At 38.4% G+C, this 21892-nt stretch overlaps 1 protein-coding gene across 1 annotated transcript in view; it reads left to right on the top strand.

Moving 5' to 3' along the window:
* USP15 (ubiquitin specific peptidase 15) overlaps positions 1-21892 on the top strand; it is a 449675-nt gene that overhangs the window by 259078 nt on the left and 168705 nt on the right. The window contains exon 15 of the mRNA XM_053716753.1: positions 20714-20989. Within this exon, the coding sequence (XP_053572728.1) occupies positions 20714-20989 (276 nt within the window). The remainder of the gene's footprint in view (positions 1-20713; positions 20990-21892) is intronic.

The following is a 21892-nucleotide window of genomic DNA, read 5'->3' on the forward strand; positions in this document are numbered from 1 at the left end:
GGTTCGTATAAAGCCTGTCATTAAGTCAATTTCTCCTCCTTGGAGTTTGAATTTGGTTCTGGGGGCTCTTCAAGCTCCTCCATTTGAACCTATGCATTCATTGGACATTAAATTACTTTCTTGGAAAGTTTTGTTCCTTTTGGCCATCTCTTCTGCCAGAAGAGTTTCTGAATTATCTGCTCTTTCTTGTGAGTCTCCTTTTCTGATTTTTCATCAGGATAAGGCGGTGTTGCGAACTTCTTTTGATTTTTTACCTAAGTTGTGAATTCCAACAACATTAGTAGAGACATTGTGGTTCCTTCATTATGTCCTAATCCTAAGAATTCTAAGGAGAAATCGTTGCATTCTTTGGATGTTGTTAGAGTTTTGAAATATTATGTTGAAGCTACTAAGTCTTTCCGAAAGACTTCTAGTTTATTTGTTATCTTTTCCGGTTCTAGAAAGGCCAGAAAACTTCTGCCATTTCTTTGGCATCTTGGTTGAAATCTTTATTTCATCTTGCCTATGTTGAGTCGGGTAAAACTCCGCCTCAGAGGATTACAGCTCATTCTACTAGGTCAGTTTCTACTTCCTGGGCGTTTAGGAATGAAGCTTCGGTTGATCAGATTTGCAAAGCGGCAAATTGGTCCTCTTTGCATACTTTTACCAATTCTACCATTTTTATGTATTTTCTTCTTCTGAAGCAGTTTTTGGTAGAAATGTACTTCAGGCAGCGGTTTCAGTTTGAATCTTCTGCTTATGTTTTTCATTAAACTTTATTTTGGGTGTGGATTATTTTCAGCAGGAATTGGCTGTCTTTATTTTATCCCTCCCTCTCTAGTGACTCTTGTGTGGAAAGATCCACATCTTGGGTAGTCATTATCCCATACGTCACTAGCTCATGGACTCTTGCTAATTACATGAAAGAAAACATAATTTATGTAAGAACTTACCTGATAAATTCATTTCTTTCATATTAGCAAGAGTCCATGAGGCCCGCCCTTTTTTGTGGTGGTTATGATTTTTTTGTATAAAGCACAATTATTCCAATTCCTTATTTTATATGCTTTCGCACTTTTTTCTTATCACCCCACTTCTTGGCTATTCGTTAAACTGAATTGTGGGTGTGGTGAGGGGTGTATTTATAGGCATTTTAAGGTTTGGGAAACTTTGCCCCTCCTGGTAGGAATGTATATCCCATACGTCACTAGCTCATGGACTCTTGCTAATATGAAATAAATGAATTTATCAGGTAAGTTCTTACATAAATTATGTTTTTCTCCATCCCTAATTTTTAAGAATATGTTTCTTATAGCTGACTCTATCAAGGAGTCCTGGCAGACAGTCCCCCTTTGGCTAAGAGAACCACTATTCCCATGGAGGATAGCTGTTCCTTTAAGGACCCTATGGATAAGAAGTTGGAAGGGTTACTTAAAAAGATGTATGTATACCATGGTTTACAATGGCAACCTGTGGTGTGTATTGCTACCGTCACCAGTGCGGCGGCATACTGGTTTGATGCGTTGTCTGATTCTATTCAGACTGATAGTCCCCTTGAGGAGATCCAGGATAGGATCAAGGCTCTTAAGTTGGCCAATTCTTTTATTACGGATGCTTCCCTACAAGTTATTAAGTTGGGAACAAAGATTTCTGGTTTTGCAGTACTGGTCGCAGAGCCTTATGGTTAAAATTTTGTTCTGCAGATGTGTCGTCTAAGTCTAAGCTTTTGGCAATTCCCTACAAGGGTAAGACCTTGTTTGGGCCAGGCTTGGCTGAAATTATTTCAGACATTACGGGAGGTAAGGGTAATTTCCCCCCTTGGGATAAGAGGAATAAGCAGAAGGGACATCAGAGTAATTTTTGTTCCTTTTGAAACTTCAATCTGCCAAGCAAGAGCAGTCCAAGCCTTCCTGGAGGCCCAACCAGTCTTGGAACAAGGGGAAGCAATCTATGAAGCCCGTTAGTGACTGAAAGTCAGCATGAAGGGTCTGCCCCCGATCCCGGAGCGGATCTCGTGTGTGGGGGCGGATTTTTTTCTTCGCTCAGGCCTGGATTCAGGATGTTCCGGATCCCTGGGCGGTGGACATCATGTCCCAGGGATACAAACTAGAATTCAAGACCTTTCCTCCCAGGGGCAGGTTTCTGCTCTCAAGATTATCTGTAGACCAGATAAAAAGAGAGGCGTTCTTAAACTGTGTCCGGGACCTTTCCGACCTGGGAGTGAGAGTTCCTTTTACAATTCAGGAACTAGGTCTGGGATTTTACTCCAATCTGTTCGTGGTTCCCAAAAAAGAGGGAACTTTCAGACCTATTTTTAGACCTCAAAAGTCTAAACAAATTCCTCAGAGTACCGTCCTTCAAGATGGAAACTATTCGTTCCATTCTTCCCTTGGTTCAAGAGGGTCAATTCATGACAACAGTGGATTTAAAGGATGCGTACCTGCATTTTCCCATCCACAGGGATCATCACAAGTTTCTGAGGTTTGCTTTTTTAGACAATCACTTCCAGTTTGTGGCTCTTCCATTCGGCCTTGCCACAGCTCTCAGAATTTTTTCAAAGGTCCTGGGATCTGTGTTGGCGGTGCTCCGGTTGCAGGGTATTGCAGTGGCACCTTATCTGGACGACATTCTGGTTCAGGCGTCATCCTTTCAACAAGCAAACTCCCACACAGAGATGTTGTTGTCTTTTCTGCATTCTCACAGATGGAAGGTGAACTTGGGAAAGAGTTCCTTGATTCCAGCTACAAGAGTAGTGTTCTTGGGAACCATAATAGACTCCTTATCAATGAAGATATTTCTGACAGAGGTCAGAAAATTAAAGATCTTCAAATCTTGTCTGGCCCTTCAGTCCTCTCCTCAGCCGTCAGTGGCTCAATGTATGGAGATGATCGGTCTGATGGTAGCTGCCATGGATATCATTCCGTTTGCCTGGTTCCATCTCAGACCTCTGTAGTTATGCATGTTCAGGCAATGGAACAGGGATTATGTGGATCTGTCCCCGCAATTACCTCTGGATCTGGCGACAAGAGATTCTCTTCTTTGGTGGTTGTCTCAGGAACATCTCTCCCAGGGAAGGGATTATCTGCTAGTACCTTGAAGGGTCAAATTTCTGCCTTATCTATATTGCTGCATAAACGTCTGGCGGACGTGCCAGATGTGCAATCCTTCTGTCAGGCCTGTGTTCAAACCTGTTACTCCTCCCTGAAGTCTTAACCTTGTTCTTAAAGTTCTTCAACAGGCTCCGTTTGAGCCTATGCATTCTTTAGATATTAAGATGTTATCTTGGAAAGTTTTGTTTCTTGTTGCAATTTCTTCTGCTTGTAGAGTCTCTGAGCTCTCGGCGTTGCAGTATGAATCCCCTTACCTTATTTTTCATTCGGATAAGGTAGTTCTGCGTACTAAGTTAGGGTTCCTCCCTAAAGTGGTTTCGGATAGGAACATTAATCAAGAAATCGTTGTTCCTTCTTTGTGTCCTAACCCTTCTTCTCATAAAGTGCGTCTGCTGCACAATCTAGATGTGGTGCGTGTGTTGAAATACTATTTGCAGGCGACTAAGGATTTCCGCCAGTCTTCTGCTTTGTTTGTCGTTTTCTCTGGGAAACGCAAGAGTCAGAAAGCTACGGCTACTTCTTTCTTTGTGGCTGAAGAGTACAATTCGCTTGGCCTATGAAACTGCTGGACAGCAGCCTCCTGAGAGAGTCATGGCTCATTCCATGAGGGCTGTTTCTTCTTCCTGGGCATTCAAAAATAAAAGTTCTGTGGAACAGATTTGCAAGGCTGCAACTTGGTCAAAATTCTATAAATGTGATACTTTTGCTGAGGCTTCTTTTGGGAGAAAGGTTCTTCAAGCAGTGGTGCCTTCTGTTTAGGTTCCCTGTCTTGTCTCTTCCTTATCATCTGTGTCCTCTAGCTTGGGTATTGATTCCCAATAGTAATTAGAGATGATCTGTGGACTCACTGTGTCATTAGAAAGAAAACTAAATTTATGCTTACCTGATAAAATTATTTATTTCTTGACACGGTGAGTCCACCGCCCGCCCTGTATTTTTACTGACAGTTTTTCTTTGTTATATAAACCTCAGGCACCTCTGCACCTTGTGTTACTTCCTTTCTCTCTTTTTCCTTCAGTCGAATGACTGGGGTTGGAGGGAAGGGAGGTGATTTTTAAAAGCTTTGCTGTGGTGCTCTTTGCCTCCTCCTGCTGGCCAGGAGTGATATTCCCAATAAGAAATTAGAGATGATCTGTGAACTCACCGTGTCAAGAAAGAAAGAAATGTATCAGGTAAATAGATAAATGTATCTAAGGCATTGGTATTCACTACCTTCTTTGGTAATGAGTTCCACTTTTTTATTGCTCTTACAGTGAAAAAACATTTCCGTTTCAGAAGATTAAATCTCCTTTCCTCCAGCCTTAAATTGAGACCTCTTTTCACAAACAATTTTCTTGGAATAAACAGAGCTTCTGCCATCTCTGTATATAGGTCTTGAATATATTTATATAAAGTAATCATGTCACGTCTCAAGGGCCTTTTTTCTAGAGAAAACAGACCCAGTTTGGCTAACCTCTGCTCATAGTTTAAATTCTCCATTCCCCTTGTTAGCTTTCTAGCCCTTCTCTGAACATTTTCTAGGTCTCAAATGTCTTATTTTGAGATTGGTCCCCAGAACTGCACTCCATACTCAAGGTGAGGTCTTACAAGGGATTTATATAGTGACAGAATTATGCTTTCCTCCCTTGAATTAATACCTCTTTTAAGACATTCTAGTATCTTATTAGCCTTAGAAGCCACTGCCCTGCATTGTGCACCCATCTTTAGCTTGTTATCTATTACTACTCCCAAATCCCTTTCCTCCTCTGTTTGGCTAAGTCTTGTTCCATTTAAATAATACTTTGCCTGCTTATTTTTACTTCCAAAATATAGAACCTTGCATTTTACTGTATTAAAGGGACAGTCTAGGCCAAAATAAACTTTCATGATTCAGATAGAGCATGTAATTTTAAACAATTTTCCAATTTGCTTTTATCACCAATTTTGCTTTGTTCTCTTGGTATTCTTAGTTGAAAGCTTAACCTAGGAGGTTCATATGCTAATTTCTTAGACCTTGAAGGCCACCTCTTTTCAGAATGCATTTTAACAATTTTTCACCACTAGAGGGTGTTAATTCACATATTTCATATAGATAACACTGTGATCATGCACGTGAAGTTATCTGGGAGCAGGCACTGATTGGCTAGACTGCAAGTCTGTCAAAAGAACTGAAATAAAGGGGCAGTTTGCAGAGGCTTAGATACAAGATAATCACAGAGGTTAAAAGTATATTATTATAACTGTGTTGGTTATGCAAAACTGGGGAATGGGTAATAAAGGGATTATCTATCTTTTAAAACAATAAAAATTCTGGTGTAGACTGTCCCTTTAAATCTCATTTTCCCTTTACCTGCCCATACTTCTAATTTTTGCAGATCCCGCTGTGTAACGAAAGCTCATCCTGCTCTGACCTAATGACCTTACATAACTTTGTATCATCTGCAAAAATAGAGATGTTGCTAGTTAGTTTGACATGATCTATTTCTCATAAAACCATGCTGATTTGAACTTGTTATCTTGTTTACACTAATATACCCATCAATATAAGCTATATGTTTTTTGTGATAGGCAAAAACCAGATAGCTTATTTCTAATAAATATCATGGTGAAAGCAATCTTCTAATAAAAAGCTGGAAATGCAGAAAACCTGCATTTCTAGAGAAACTTTAAGATTCACCACGCTAACAGGAATCTCAAGAAAATGTCTTTCCCTAACAACAGTGCTATTTCAAACACTATGCTAAAAAAGACATAACCATTTTTCATACTATTTAAGGGCAGAAAATGACAGTTTTGTCATTTGCTTTGTGTATAGCCTCATGCACTTAAGAGATTAGTGCTATGTTTTCCTTTTCTCTGGTTTTTAGTTTTTCAGGCTTTCCATTATTTATTTTTAGCAGCTTCTAAAGCTACTTTGACTTGTTAAAATATCTTTTTTCTTGGGGGGGGGGGATGAGAAATGCCATGAAGTTGCCAGTGTATTTTTAGAAGCTGAATTTTAAACCAATCTCAATAAGGTGGTATTTCCAGAACAGGAAGCTCTCAACAGAAAAATGACTGTGCTAGACAACAATACAGAATATGTTTATTTAAGGCTTTGATCAACATATACAAATTGTTGACACTAACTGCCGTAGAACTTAAAGCAATCAGTCTGCATCACTTACATTTCTAATGTCACAGAATACAGCAGTGAAAGTCTTTTTGGGTGATCATTCTGCAGTGAATTTTATCATATTCCAGAAAAGGCACCTGGTTTCCTTCTCTTTTGCAGGATTGTACAGTGGGCAGAAACACAACTAAGTACAGAATTCCATTATTTCTCTAAATAGGTCCTCACTTGACTATTCATTAACAAAACCAACCCGAAGAAAGATCCAAGTTACAAGTCACATGCTAACTATATTTTTTGCTCGCCTGCTAACATTGCGTGCGTATTACAAGTTGAAAGTAAAAAGTTAACGTTAAGTGAAACTCGATACGTGCTAACTTCAGGACTTCTTCACCCTTTAAACTTCCATGGAGCTTGCTTGAAAAAAAACATTGCTTGTGCGCTAATTCGACAATGCATTAAACCTGCAAGATAGTTATGAATATTTTACATTCCAATGTTTTTCACATAGAATAAAATGTTCTTTTTATTTTTAAATATTTATTTCTATATTTCTGATTTTTTTCATATATAGTGTATATATGTATGTATGTATGTATAGGTAGCCCTCAGTTTACGCCGGGGTTAGGTTCCAGAAAGAATGGTTGTAAATCGAAACCGTTGTAAATTTAAACCCAGTTTATAATGTAAGTCAATGGGAAGTGAGGGAGTTATGTCAATTTTGAGAGGGGCCTGGAACCTAAGTAACCTATAATACATTATTTTTTAAAGCTTTGAAATGAAGACTTTAAATGCTAAACAACATTATAAACAGTATCAAATATTCACACAACACAGAATATATCCTCAAACTAAGTTTAATGAACAAAAACATTTTTCTACTTGCATTTTTTCTGCAAACAAAGCAGTAAGGTCTCTGCATTGAAACAGTAGCATACACTGTTAGCTAATATCCGGTCTGCAGATATTCTATGCATTCCAGGCTGGACTGATTTATTAGGCACTCTGACCTTCAAGCAGCTGATCAGGAAGATGTAAAGTTTCCCTCATGGCTGCTAGATTGTGTTCCTTTGACAGCTCGATAGGTCTGATCTGGTCTGTGTACACTGATTAATTTCAGACCTGTTAAGCTTGCATATCTTTGCTGTAACACAAGCGGACAGCTCCACCTACTGGCCTGTCCTTATTTTAATCAATGCACTCTTCTTCTCAGTGCTTTTCAATAGCAGTCACATGACTGAAAAAAGGGCGTTATTCTGAAACGGCGCAAATTGAACCGGCACAACCGAGGCCCTCCTGTATGTGTGTGTATATGTATATGTATATATATATATATATATATATATATATATATGTGTGTGTATATATATATATTTATATATGCATGTATGTATATATGTGTGTGTGTGTGTATATATATATATATATATATATATATATATATATATATGCATGTATGTGTGTGACTGGATAAGCAAAATATGGCCATATTGTGTGACTAAGATCCCAATTTTATTTAAAAAGAATAGTTGTCTCTTGATGTTGTTTGCAGGCATTTTTTTGCAGCAGTTCAAAAAATATGTTGTGCTTTTGAAAATGGATGTACGCCGATACCTTTTTGTTTGTGTAATTACTGGGTCATATTCGCAGCACTTCCAAAGATGTGTATATAAACTTTTTGTAAGGTGTGCTAAAAAAAACAAATTTTGTATCTGTATTTAAAAATAATCAGGGAGACTGACCATCTCCCATTGGTTTAAGCACCCCACCCAAGCTCAGGTGTGCTCATGACAGTGTAATGGGGTTATGAATATTAAGCTAGGGAGTCTCATTCTATTATAAAGAGTAAAAGCAGGAATGATTCAGCCCTCTGTGGCAAAAGAACTGTAGTGTTAGGACCAGTCTATATTGGGGCACCTTGTAAGTGGTGACTGGCTAAGCAAAATATGGCCATATTGTGTGACTAAGATCCCAATTTTATTTAAAAAGAATAGTTGTCTCTTGATGTTGTTTGCAGGCATTTTTTGCAGCAGTTTAAAAAAATATGTTGTGCTTTTGAAAATGGATGTGCGTCTATACCTTTTTGTTTGTGTAATTACTGGGTCATATTGGCAGCACTCCCAAAGATGTGTATATAAAATATATATATATATATATATATATATATAAAAACTAATTTTGTATCTGTATTTTTATATTTATATATATATATATATATATATGCATGTATGTGTGTGTGTGCGCGCGTGTGTCTATGTATGTATATATATATATATATATATATATATATTTCTTCTGTTATGTGTGATCAGTCCACGGGTCATCATTACTTCTGGGATATTAACTCCTCCCCAACAGGAAGTGCAAGAGGATTCACCCAGCAGAGTTGCTATATAGCTCCTCCCCTCTACGTCACCTCCAGTCATTCTCTTGCACCCAAAGACTAGATAGGAGGTGTGAGAGGACTATGGTGATTATACTTAGTTTTTATAACTTCAATCAAAAGTTTGTTATTTTACAATAGCACCGGAGCGTGTTATTACTTCTCTGGCAGAGTTTGAAGAAGAATCTACCAGAGTTTTTCTTATGATTTTAACCGGAGTAGTTAAGATCATATTGCTGTTTCTCGGCCATCTGAGGGAGGTAAAAGCTTCAGATCAGGGGACAGCGGGCAGTTGAATCTGCATTGAGGTATGTAGCAGTTTTTATTTTCTGAATGGAATTGATGAGAAAATCCTGCTATACCGTTATAATGACATGTATGTATACTCTACACTTCAGTGTTCTGGGGATGGTATTTCACCGGAATTACTCTGTAAAAATACATTAAACCTTTAATAGGTATTTAATTCATGTTAAACGTTTTTGCTGGAATGTAGAATCGTTTGCATTTCTGAGGTACTGAGTGAATAAATATTTGGGCATTATTTTTCCACTTGGCAGTTTGCTTGTTTTGATTATGACAGTTTCGTTTCTCTCTCACTGCTGTGTGTGAGGGGGAGGGGCCGTTTTTGGCGCTCTTTGCTACGCATCAAAAATTTCCAGTCAGTTACACTTATATTTTCTGCATGATCCGGTTCATCTCTAACAGAACTCAGGGGTCTTCAAACTTCTTTGAAGGGAAGTAGATTCTCTCAGCAGAGCTGTGAGATTTATATAGTGACTGTGTTTTAAAACGTTGCTCTGTAATTTTTATGTTTAAAATTTAATTAGTGTTATTTTACTAATGGGAACAAACCTTTGCTAAAAAGTTGTGTTGTTTGTTAAGAGTGATGCTATAACTGGTTTTTTTCAGTTCATTTTTTCAACTGTCATTTAATCGTTTAGTGCTTCTTGAGGCACAGTACGTTTTTATTAAATAAAATTGTAACCGAGTTGCATGTTTTATTGCTAGTGTGTTAAACATGTCTGATTCAGAGGAAGATACCTGTGTCATTTGTTCCAATGCCAAGGTGGAGCCCAATAGAAATCTATGTACTAACTGTATTGATGCTACCTTAAATAAAAGCCAATCTGTACAAATTGAACAAATTTCACCAAACAGCGAGGGGAGAGTTATGCCGACTAACTCGCCTCACGTGCCAGTACCTGCATCTCCCGCCCGGGAGGTGCGTGATATTATGGCGCCTAGTACATCTGGGCAGCCATTACAGATAACATTACAAGATATGGCTACTGTTATGACTGAAGTTTTGGCTAAATTACCAGAACTAAGAGGCAAGCGTGATCACTCTGGGGTGAGAACAGAGTGCGCTGATAATTCTAGGGCCATGTCTGATACTGCGTCACAGCTTGCAGAGCATGAGGACGGAGAGCTTCATTCTGTAGGTGACGGTTCTGATCCAAACAGATTGGATTCAGATATTTCAAATTTTAAATTTAAATTGGAAAACCTCCGTGTATTACTAGGGGAGGTCTTAGCAGCTCTCAACGATTGTAACGCTGTTGCAATACCAGAGAAAATGTGTAGGTTGGATAAATACTTTGCGGTACCGGCGAGTACTGACGTTTTTCCTATACCTAAGAGATTAACTGAAATTGTTACTAAGGAGTGGGATAGACCCGGTGTGCCGTTCTCACCCCCTCCAATATTTAGAAAGATGTTTCCAATAGACGCCACCACACGGGACTTATGGCAAACGGTCCCTAAGGTGGAGGGAGCAGTTTCTACTTTAGCTAAGCGTACCACTATCCCGGTGGAGGATAGCTGTGCTTTTTCAGATCCTATGGATAAAAAATTAGAGGGTTACCTTAAGAAAATGTTTGTTCAACAAGGTTTTATATTACAACCCCTTGCATGCATCGCGCCGATCACGGCTGCGGCAGCATTTTGGATTGAGTCTCTGGAAGAGAACCTTAGTTCAGCTACGCTGGACGACATTACGGACAGGCTTAGAGTCCTTAAACTAGCTAATTCTTTCATTTCGGAGGCCGTAGTACATTTAACCAAACTTACGGCTAAGAATTCAGGATTCGCCATTCAGGCACGCAGGGCGCTGTGGCTAAAATCCTGGTCGGCTGATGTAACTTCTAAGTCCAAATTACTTAATATACCTTTCAAGGGGCAAACTTTATTTGGGCCCGGTTTGAAAGAAATTATTGCTGACATTACAGGAGGTAAGGGCCACGCTCTACCTCAAGACAAAGCCAAAGCTAAGGCTAGACAGTCTAATTTTCGTCCCTTTCGGAATTTCAAAGCAGGAGCAGCGCCAACTTCCACTGCACCAAAACAGGGAGGAGCTGTTGCTCGTTACAGACAAGGCTGGAAGCCTAACCAGTCCTGGAACAAGGGCAAGCAGGCCAGTAAACCTGCTGCTGCCCCAAAGACAGCATGAACCGAGGGCCCCCGATCCGGGACCGGATCTAGTGGGGGGCAGACTCTCTCTCTTCGCCCAGGCTTGGGCAAGAGATGTCCAGGATCCCTGGGCGCTAGAGATCATATCTCAGGGATACCTTCTAGACTTCAAATTCTCTCCCCCAAGAGGGAGATTTCATCTGTCAAGGTTGTCAACAAACCAAATAAAGAAGGACGCGTTTCTACGCTGTGTACAAGATATATTATTAATGGGAGTGATCCATCCGGTTCCGCGGTCGGAACAAGGACAAGGGTTTTACTCAAACCTGTTTGTGGTTCCCAAAAAAGAGGGAACTTTCAGGCCAATCTTGGATTTAAAGATCCTAAACAAATTCCTAAGAGTTCCATCGTTCAAAATGGAAACTATTCGGACAATCTTACCCATGATCCAAGAGGGTCAGTACATGACCACAGTGGATTTAAAGGATGCTTACCTTCACATACCGATTCACAAGGATCATTACCGGTATCTAAGGTTTGCCTTCTTAAACAGGCATTACCAGTTTGTAGCCCTTCCATTCGGATTAGCTACGGCTCCAAGAATCTTTACAAAGGTTCTGGGTGCCCTTCTGGCGGTACTAAGACCGCGAGGAATTTCGGTAGCTCCGTACCTAGACGACATTCTGATACAAGCTTCAAGCTTTCAAACTGCCAAGTCTCATACAGAGTTAGTTCTGGCATTTCTAAGGTCGCATGGATGGAAAGTGAACGAAAAGAAGAGTTCTCTCTTTCCTCTCACAAGAGTTCCATTCTTGGGGACTCTTATAGATTCTGTAGAAATGAAGATTTATCTGACAGAAGACAGATTAACAAAGCTTCTAAATGCATGCCGTGTCCTTCATTCCATTCAACTCCCGTCAGTAGCTCAATGCATGGAGGTGATCGGCTTAATGGTAGCAGCAATGGACATAGTTCCCTTTGCACGCCTACATCTCAGACCGCTGCAATTGTGCATGCTGAGTCAGTGGAATGGGGATTACTCAGATTTGTCCCCCACTCTGAATCTGGATCAAGAGACCAGAAACTCTCTTCTATGGTGGCTTTCTCGGCCACATCTGTCCAGGGGGATGCCGTTCAGCAGGCCGGACTGGACAATTGTAACAACAGACGCCAGCCTTCTAGGTTGGGGCGCTGTCTGGAATTCTCTGAAGGCTCAGGGACAATGGAGGCAGGAGGAAAGTCTCCTGCCAATAAACATTCTGGAATTGAGAGCAGTTCTCAATGCCCTTCTAGCTTGGCCCCAGTTAAAGACTCGGGGGTTCATCAGGTTTCAGTCGGACAACATCACGACTGTAGCTTACATCAACCATCAAGGAGGGACAAGAAGCTCCCTAGCAATGATAGAAGTATCAAAGATAATTCGCTGGGCAGAGTCTCACTCTTGCCACCTGTCAGCAATCCACATCCCGGGAGTGGAGAACTGGGAGGCGGATTTCTTGAGTCGCCAGACTCTTCATCCGGGGGAGTGGGAACTTCATCCGGAGGTCTTTGCCCAAATACTTCAACGTTGGGGCAAACCAGAGATAGATCTCATGGCGTCTCGCCAGAACGCCAAACTTCCTCGCTACGGATCCAGATCCAGGGATCCGGGAGCGGTTCTGATAGATGCCTTGACAGCACCTTGGAACTTCAGGATGGCTTATGTGTTTCCACCCTTCCCACTGCTTCCTCGATTGATTGCCAAAATCAAACAGGAGAGAGCATCGGTGATTCTAATAGCGCCTGCATGGCCGCGCAGGACTTGGTATGCAGATCTAGTGGACATGTCATCCTGTCCGCCTTGGTCTCTACCTCTAAGACAGGACCTTCTGATTCAGGGTCCATTCAAACATCAAAGTCTAACTTCTCTGAAGCTGACTGCTTGGAAATTGAACGCTTGATTTTATCAAAACGTGGTTTTTCTGAGTCGGTTATTGATACCCTGATACAGGCTAGGAAGCCTGTTACCAGAAAGATTTACCATAAAATATGGCGTAAATACCTATACTGGTGTGAATCCAAAGATTACTCCTGGAGTAAGGTTAGGATTCCTAGGATATTGTCGTTTCTACAAGAAGGTTTAGAAAAGGGTTTATCGGCTAGTTCATTAAAGGGACAGATCTCAGCTCTGTCCATCCTGTTACACAGGCGTCTGTCAGAAAATTCAGACATCCAGGCCTTTTGTCAGGCTTTAACTAGGATCAAGCCTGTGTTTAAAACTGTTGCTCCGCCATGGAGTTTAAACTTAGTTCTTAACGTTTTACAGGGGGTTCCGTTTGAACCCCTTCATTCCATTGATATAAAATTGTTATCTTGGAAAGTTCTATTTTTAATGGCTATTTCCTCGGCTCGAAGAGTCTCTGAGTTATCAGCCCTACATTGTGATTCTCCTTATCTGATCTTTCACTCAGACAAGGTAGTTCTGCGTACTAAGCCTGGGTTCTTACCTAAGGTAGTCACTAACAGGAATATCAATCAAGAGATTGTTGTTCCATCCTTGTGTCCAAATCCTTCTTCAAAGAAGGAACGTCTTCTACACAATCTGGATGTAGTTCGTGCCCTCAAGTTCTACTTGCAGGCAACTAAAGATTTTCGCCAAACTTCTTCCCTGTTTGTCGTTTATTCTGGACAGAGGAGAGGTCAGAAAGCTTCTGCTACCTCTCTCTCCTTTTGGCTTCGTAGCATAATACGTTTAGCCTATGAGACTGCTGGACAGCAGCCTCCTGAAAGAATTACAGCTCATTCCACTAGAGCTGTGGCTTCCACTTGGGCCTTTAAGAATGAGGCCTCTGTTGAACAGATTTGCAAGGCTGCAACTTGGTCTTCGCTTCATACTTTTTCCAAATTTTACAAATTTGACACTTTTGCTTCTTCGGAGGCTATTTTTGGGAGAAAGGTTCTTCAGGCAGTGGTTCCTTCTGTATAATGAGCCTGCCTATCCCTCCCGTCATCCGTGTACTTTTGCTTTGGTATTGGTATCCCAGAAGTAATGATGACCCGTGGACTGATCACACATAACAGAAGAAAACATAATTTATGCTTACCTGATAAATTCCTTTCTTCTGTTGTGTGATCAGTCCACGGCCCGCCCTGTTTTTTAAGGCAGGTACATATTTTTTAAATTATAATTCAGTCACCACTACACCCTTGGTTTCTCCTTTCTCGTTGGTCTTTGGTCGAATGACTGGAGGTGACGTAGAGGGGAGGAGCTATATAGCAACTCTGCTGGGTGAATCCTCTTGCACTTCCTGTTGGGGAGGAGTTAATATCCCAGAAGTAATGATGACCCGTGGACTGATCACACAACAGAAGAAAGGAATTTATCAGGTAAGCATAAATTATGTTATATATACACACACAGGTATAGATATAGGAATAAATATTTAGAAATGAAAATAAAATGTTCTTCTTTTAAATAAATAAGAACATTGGAATGGTAAATAGTTACATTAAAGGGACTACACCTTAGTCATCTTAAAATCTTACCTTAGATTAAATTGCATAAGACAAGGTGTTTGACTGCTTGTTTGGCTCCAAAGTGTGTGTATGTGTGTGTGTATATTTATATATATTTCCTGCCTGCTGCATGACGCTAATAAGGGGCTTGCTTGCTATCTTGGGGGCAACGTTATAACTTTTGTGACCGGCTGATATTTGGAGAGCTTGCTTATTTGCTGATTTTGCTTCTCTTTGCCGCTGCATGACTTTTCTAAACTGCCTCTCACCTCTCCTTTTACATGGAGACCATCACACCTGCAGGATAAGAATATTTCACTATTCCTACATAGTGACAAAGAACTTTTGGGATGATATATGTGTTTTGTTATTTATGTTTGGTGCACACAATAAACTTTATTTGAATTAATTGTGTTATTTGGCAATAAAGGGTATATGCTTTCACTTCATACTAGTTCTTGTCTGTTCAGTGAGTCAAATTCTTCTATTCAGGTATAATAATTTTCTATTGATGAGTAAGTGCTGGTTTAAAGGTTACCCCTTTCTTTTGTTCTTTTCCTGTTATTAATAACCTTGGGAACCTCCTTGTACCAGATGAATTTCTATTTACCTTCATCTGTACTCACCACAAATTAAATCCTTGTATAGCTGGTGTGCTTCTTTTATATATATATATATATATATATATATATATATATATATATATATATACATACAGTATATAATTATTTTTTTTCTATTCAAACACCTTGTCATATACCATATCTTTTAACCCTTTTTTTATCAGAAACTGTATACATGAGCTTAACACTTAATTTTAATGTACTTATGTTGTGTTTGGTGCACATTTTTTACACCCTTACATTTTACGCGGGTTCTTCACTAACCCACTTAGAGCAAATTGTGCTTGAGTGCACCCATTTACTTTTAACTTGTAATATGCGTTTAAGTAATTGTATATTGCGCCCCGTGCCAACAATAGCACCACTTATAATCTAGCCCATAGTGTTTAAAAAATTCACTGTAATTGTGAATTTTGTAAAGAAAAGTCTTGATAAGCTTTTCATATGCAATAGAATATACTGATTGTTTCCAAGGTAGCTGTTATGCATATACATTTAGTTTATGTGTAGTAGGGCTGCAACTAACGATTATTTTTTGATTAATCGACTAATCGGATTAAAAAACAAAATTCCCCTATATTTAAAATAAAATCTAAGCTAATTTTGCCTGCAGCAGAGAAGAGGAGCTCAGATGGTGTTGAGGTGCTTGAGATGCATAAGTAGGATTTCTTTCATGTAATTGGCAAGAGGGCAAGAGTCCATGAGCTAGTGACATATGGGATATACAATCCTACCAGGAGGGGCAAAGTTTCACAAACCTCAAAATGCCTATAAATACACCCCTCACCACACCCACAATTCAGTTTTACAAACTTTGCCTCCTATGGAGGTGGTGAAGTAAGTTTGTGCTAAGATTTCTACGTTGATATGCACTTCTCAGCATTGTTGAAGCCCGATTCCTCTCAGAGTACAGCGAATGTCAGAGGGACGTGAAGGGAGTATCACTTATTGAATATGATGATTTCCCTAACGGGGGTCTATTTCATAGGTTCTCTGTTATCGGTCGTAGAGATTCATCTCCTACCTCCCTTTTCAGATCGACGACATACTCTCAATTTACCATTACCTCTACTAATAACTGTTTTAGTACTGGTTTGGCTATCTGCTATATGTGGATGGGTGTCTTTTGGTAAGTATGTTTTTATTTTCTTAAGACACCTCAGCTATGGTTTGGCACTTTATGCATTTATATAAAGTTCTAAATATATGTATTGTACTTATATTTGCCATGAGTCAGGTTCATGTATTTCCTTCTGCAGACTGTCAGTTTCATATTTGGGGAATATAAACATCTTTTAAATATGAAATGTATTCCTTACCTGGGGTTTAGTCTTTTTTTTCAATTGACTACTTCTTACAAAATTGAGGGCGGTATTAGGCCCGCGGGTGCGACAAATGCTAAACTCTATTGCGTAATTTTTGGCACAAAAATTTTTTTGCCGCGAAAAAGTAAGTCTGTGACGCAAGTTCGTCACTTCCGGCGTCATACTTGACGCCGAGACCTTTCACACTGTTGCGTCATTAGTGACACGAGTGTGTCATTTCCGGTTATTTTTTTGGCGCCAAAAAAGTTTAGTTATGTTGTGCGTCATACTTGGCGCCAAACTTTTTTATTATTTCAATACCCCATTGATGTTTGCCTCTTGCTTTTTTCTGTCAGAGGGCTATGCTATTTGCATTTTTTCCCATTCCTGAAACTGTCATATAAGGAAATAGATAATTTTGTTTTATATGTTGTTTTTTATCTTACATTTTGCAAGATGTCTCAACATGATCCTGCCTCAGAAGCTTCTACTGGAACATTGCTGCCTGACATCGGTTCAACCAAAGCTAAGTGCATTTGTTGTAAAATTGTAGAATTTATCTTGCCGAATGTCATTTGTAATAGTTATCATGATAAACTTTTACATGCAGATAGTGTATCCATTAGTAATAGTAGATTGCCAGTTGCAGTTCCTTCAACTTCTAATGTGCATGATATACCTGTAAATTTTAAAGAATTTGTTTCCGATTCTATTCTGAAGGTTTTGTCTGCATTTCCACCTTCAAATAAACATAAAAGGTCTTTTAAAACTTCTCATTTAGTTGATGAAATTTCAAATGACCAACAACATAATAATTTATCCTCTTCTGATGAGGATCTATCTGATTCAGAAGATCCTTCCTCAGACATTGACACTAACAAATCTACTTATTTATTTAAAATTGAGTATATGCGTTCTTTATTAAAAGAAGTGTTAATTACTTTGGATATTGAGGTAACCAGTCCTCTTTACGTTCAGTCTAATAAACGTTTAAACGCTGTTTTTAAACCTCCTGTGGTTTTTTTCAGGGGGTTTTCCTATTCCTGAGGCTATTTCTGATATGATTTCTAAAGGAATGGAATAAGCCAGGTACTTATTTTATTCCTTCTTCAAGGTTTAAAAAAAAATAAAAAATTGTATCCTTTACCAGCAAAATCTATAGAGTTTTGGGAAAAGATCCCCAAAGTTGATGGGGCTATTTCTACTCTTTCTAAACGTACCACTATTCCTATGGAAGATAGTACTTCCTTTAAGGATCCTTTAGATAGGAAGCTTGAATCTTATCTAAGGAAGGCCTATTTATATTCAGGTCATCTTCTTCGACCTGCAATTTCTTTGGCTGATGTTGAGGCTGCATCAACTTTCTGGTTGGAGAATTTAGCGCAACAGGAATTGGATTCTGACTTATCTAGCATTATTCGCTTACTGCAATATGCTAATCATTTTATTTATAATGCTATTTTTGATATTATCAAAATTGATGTTAGAGCCATGTCTTTAGCTATTTTAGCTAGAAGAGCTTTGTGGCTTAAATCCTGGAATGCTGATATGACATCTAATTCTAGATTACTATCTCTTTCTTTCCAAGGTAATCATTTATTTGGGTCCCAGTTGGATTCTATTATTTCAACTGTTACTGGGGGAAAGGGAGTTTTTTCTGCCTCAGGATAAAAAAACCTAAGGGTAAATCTAAGGCTTCTAACTGTTTTCGTTCCTTTCGTCAGAATAAGGAACAAAAAATTAAATCCTTCCCCCAAGGAATCTGCCTCCAATTGGAAGCCTTCCTCAAATTGGAATAATTCCAAGCCTTTTAGGAAACCAAAGTCAGATTAAGGTTTTTAAAGGATATTTTGATAAAATCTGTTCAAAATCAATGGATTCAGAGTAGGGTTGCACCGATACCGATACTAGTATCGGTACCGATACCAAGTATTTGCATGAGTACTTGTACTCATGCAAATGCACCGATACTTAAACCGATACCTCCACTTCCTACCCATATGCTATCTTGTGGTGTTTTTTTTCAAACTGCATGTTCTCATTTCATTTTAAACTCGTGTGGAGACTAAACTAAAAATTGTTTAGTACTGTTCTGCCAATACAAATTGCTGTTATTTGTATTATCGTAGGAGAGATCACTGTACCTCGTTTAGACAAACCTCTGAAGTACTGGGCAGTTAAACAGATTTCCAGCTCTGGCTAAAATGGCCCAAAAATATTTTTCTGCACCTTGCAGTAGTGTTGAAAGTGAAAGACTGTTCAACTTCGAGTCGAACCTCCATACAAATGTCAGATTGATGTTATATAACAGCTCTACAACCCAATTGCATCGCCACTTTAAATGTAATATTTTATTGTAATATTTTTTATTTATAAACATGATCAGTGAACTTTGTGACAAATAAAATTTTTATTATTTCATAATGTCTTTTGAATTACAGTCCTTTATAATTATAAAGAAGTAATCTTAAATAATTAGTCTGTATTGTGCTTGGTAAACTATCACATGACATTTAAAAAAAAAAGTATCGGTAATTGGTATCAGTACTTGTACTCGATCATAAAAAAATGGTATCGGTGCAACCCTAATTCAGAGCATTGTCTCTCAAGGGTATCGAATAGGATTCAGAGTAAGACCTCCTGTGAGAAGATTTTTTCTCTCACGTATCTCAGTAAATCCAGTAAAAGCTCAGACTTTCCTGTAGTGTGTTTCAGACCTGGAGTCTTCAGGGGTAATCATGCCAGTTCCTCTTCTGGATTAATTTTTCAGCAAAATATGGCTTTTTTTATTTTTATTCCCTCCCTCTCTAGTGACTCTTGAGTGGAAGACTCCACATCTTGGGTATTGACAACCCATATGTCACTAGCTCATGGACTCTTGCCAATTACATGAAAGAAAACATAATTTATGTAAGAACTTACCTGATAAATTAATTTCTTTCATATTGGCAAGAGTCCATGAGGCCCACCCTTTTTATGGTGGTTATGATTTTTTGTATAAAGCACAATTATTTCCAAATTTCCTTTGTTGATGCTTTCTACTCCTTTCTTTATCACCCCACTGCTTGGCTATTCGTTAAACTGAATTGTGGGTGTGGTGAGGGGTGTATTTATAGGCATTTTGAGGTTTGGGAAACTTTGCCCCTCCTGGTAGGATTGTATATCCCATATGTCACTAGCTCATGGACTCTTGCCAATATGAAAGAAATTAATTTATCAGGTAAGTTCTTACATAAATTATGTTTTTGCTAATTTCACCAAGGTGTGATATTTATCTTTGTTAGCTCTCCACCAATGCAAGGGGCCTCATATAGTAAGCCTGGACTTTATTCTAACAAAAAAAAATATTTTTACTATCTATATGCAATGGTAAATAACCATCTTTAAGGTTAGGGAAACAATATCTAGTCTGCTCTTAAAATAACAGATACATATCTATAGAGGTGTAATTTTGTACATATCCCAATTTATTAAAAATATTTTTAAAAACAGTCAAAGGCGCTAAGGACTAAATATTAATAACATGACAAAGCCATACAGTCCATATAATCAGCGATAGCAAGCAATCCGCTATTAATTGTGCAAACAGATAATAGTGCACATCAATTCAAATAACTCCTATTAATCTAGGGCTAGGTGTAAATAACAAGCTTGGCACTATATCATGCAAAGCATAGTCACAAATCACATGATTTAATATAAACAATCTAAATAATGATTCCTATTATTTCTGGGTTGCACATAAGCCAGGAGTAGTTGTAAGCTTAAAAAAATGTATACTGTCCAGAAAAGTAGACGTCCTTTAGGCTAAGGACATAACCATAAAACACAATACCATGTACAGAAGTTCATTGGAGTGAAGCAGCTGGTGCTGTGCACAGACCAACTAATTGCAAACCAACTAATTGATTTTGAGATTCGTTGACAACTATTTTCATAATCGATTATATTGATTAGTTGTTGCAGCTCTAGGAAGCCCAATTGTTTTAATACAGTAGCTGTATAATGATTTTCAGGCAATGTAGAGACTAGAGTAACAAGCAGTCCCTGTATAACTTTGGTAGAAAATAGCTCTGGTTCATTTTGGTTTTAAAAATCATTGGAGTGCAGAAAAGTTATCCTTGTTCCATGAGGAGGACAACTTGTCACTACATGGTTTATTTATTCTTAAGGTCTCTAAAATCATGCAGATCCTACTTATCATCTTAGTGTTACAGTTTTGTTTAAAATATATTAAGAATATGCTTTTTATGTGCCTTTTTATTAATAGTATATGTAAAAGGGTAGTTCTTTTAAAATACACATTTATTTTTCAGGTGAAATGGAAACTGATGAACCAGATGATGAATCTAGTCAAGATCAAGAACTTCCTTCAGAGAATGAAAACAGCCAGTCTGAAGACTCTGTGGGAGGAGATAATGACTCTGAAAATGGATTGTGCACAGAAGAAACTTGTAAAGGGCAATCAGTTACAGGACAGAAAAAACGCCTGTTTACATTCCAATTTACAAACTTGGGCAATACTGATCTCAGCTATATCAAAGATGACACTAGATATATTCGTTTTGATGACAGACAACTCAGGCTAGATGGTATGTATTTTTTTTTTTTTCAGTACTTTGGCGTGTGAGTTAAAAAAACAAATCCCAGCATTTATCCCCATTATTTTAGTCCCATGTTGTTCAATTTATCAAGTCAAGAATAATGCAGGTTTGTAATCTGAAATATGATTTATGGTAATAACATATTATATTGCAGTGTTTTCAAGTGCACTTAATTATCAGAGAACTAAAATATCTCGCATTTAAAATAATATACAAAATATATGCAATATGTTAAATAAACATTCTAATCAAATGGGGTTTTATTGTGTCTTCTTTATATTAATCTAGCACTGTAGGATGAGACCAGCACTGTAGGATGAGACCAGCACAGGTCAATGCCTTCCTAGGCTCTGATGCAAATTGGTCAAGCTGGCGACCTCCAGCTCCACAATGCAAAACAATCAAACAGTCCACAGCATCAGTGAAGTAAAGGAATCTTCTTTATTAAATGATTAAAAGCATACAAGACAGGTATGCGACTTTCGAGACCGCAGTCTCTTAATCATGCATACACAATAATGCACCTGTCTCTAAATTTAAAGGCAGTTTCAACCAATCACATTCAGAATCCAAAATAACACACCTTGTGCTTGGAGTAACCCTTTCACCTCTTGCTTACACATATAAATGCAATTGTGATCTAAGTATGTGGATACTGCCATCCGTAGATAGAGATACTAATAAAAACAATATATTTACACAAAGAACAGGTAAATTACAAAATACAGGTAAAAAGCAAATGTACATATACAGAAATGTTATTATATCTCGATTTCACACCTCTTCTTATTTAAAAACTTAAACGCATATTTATGTGATTTTTTAAGCACACTGCTATTATGTTTTATACAATGTATTAACTCTTTGTCTTAATCCTGTAGGGAACGAGAT

The sequence above is a fragment of the Bombina bombina genome, chromosome 6, assembly GCF_027579735.1.
Source record: "Bombina bombina isolate aBomBom1 chromosome 6, aBomBom1.pri, whole genome shotgun sequence".
NCBI classification, from domain to species: Eukaryota; Metazoa; Chordata; class Amphibia; order Anura; family Bombinatoridae; genus Bombina; species Bombina bombina.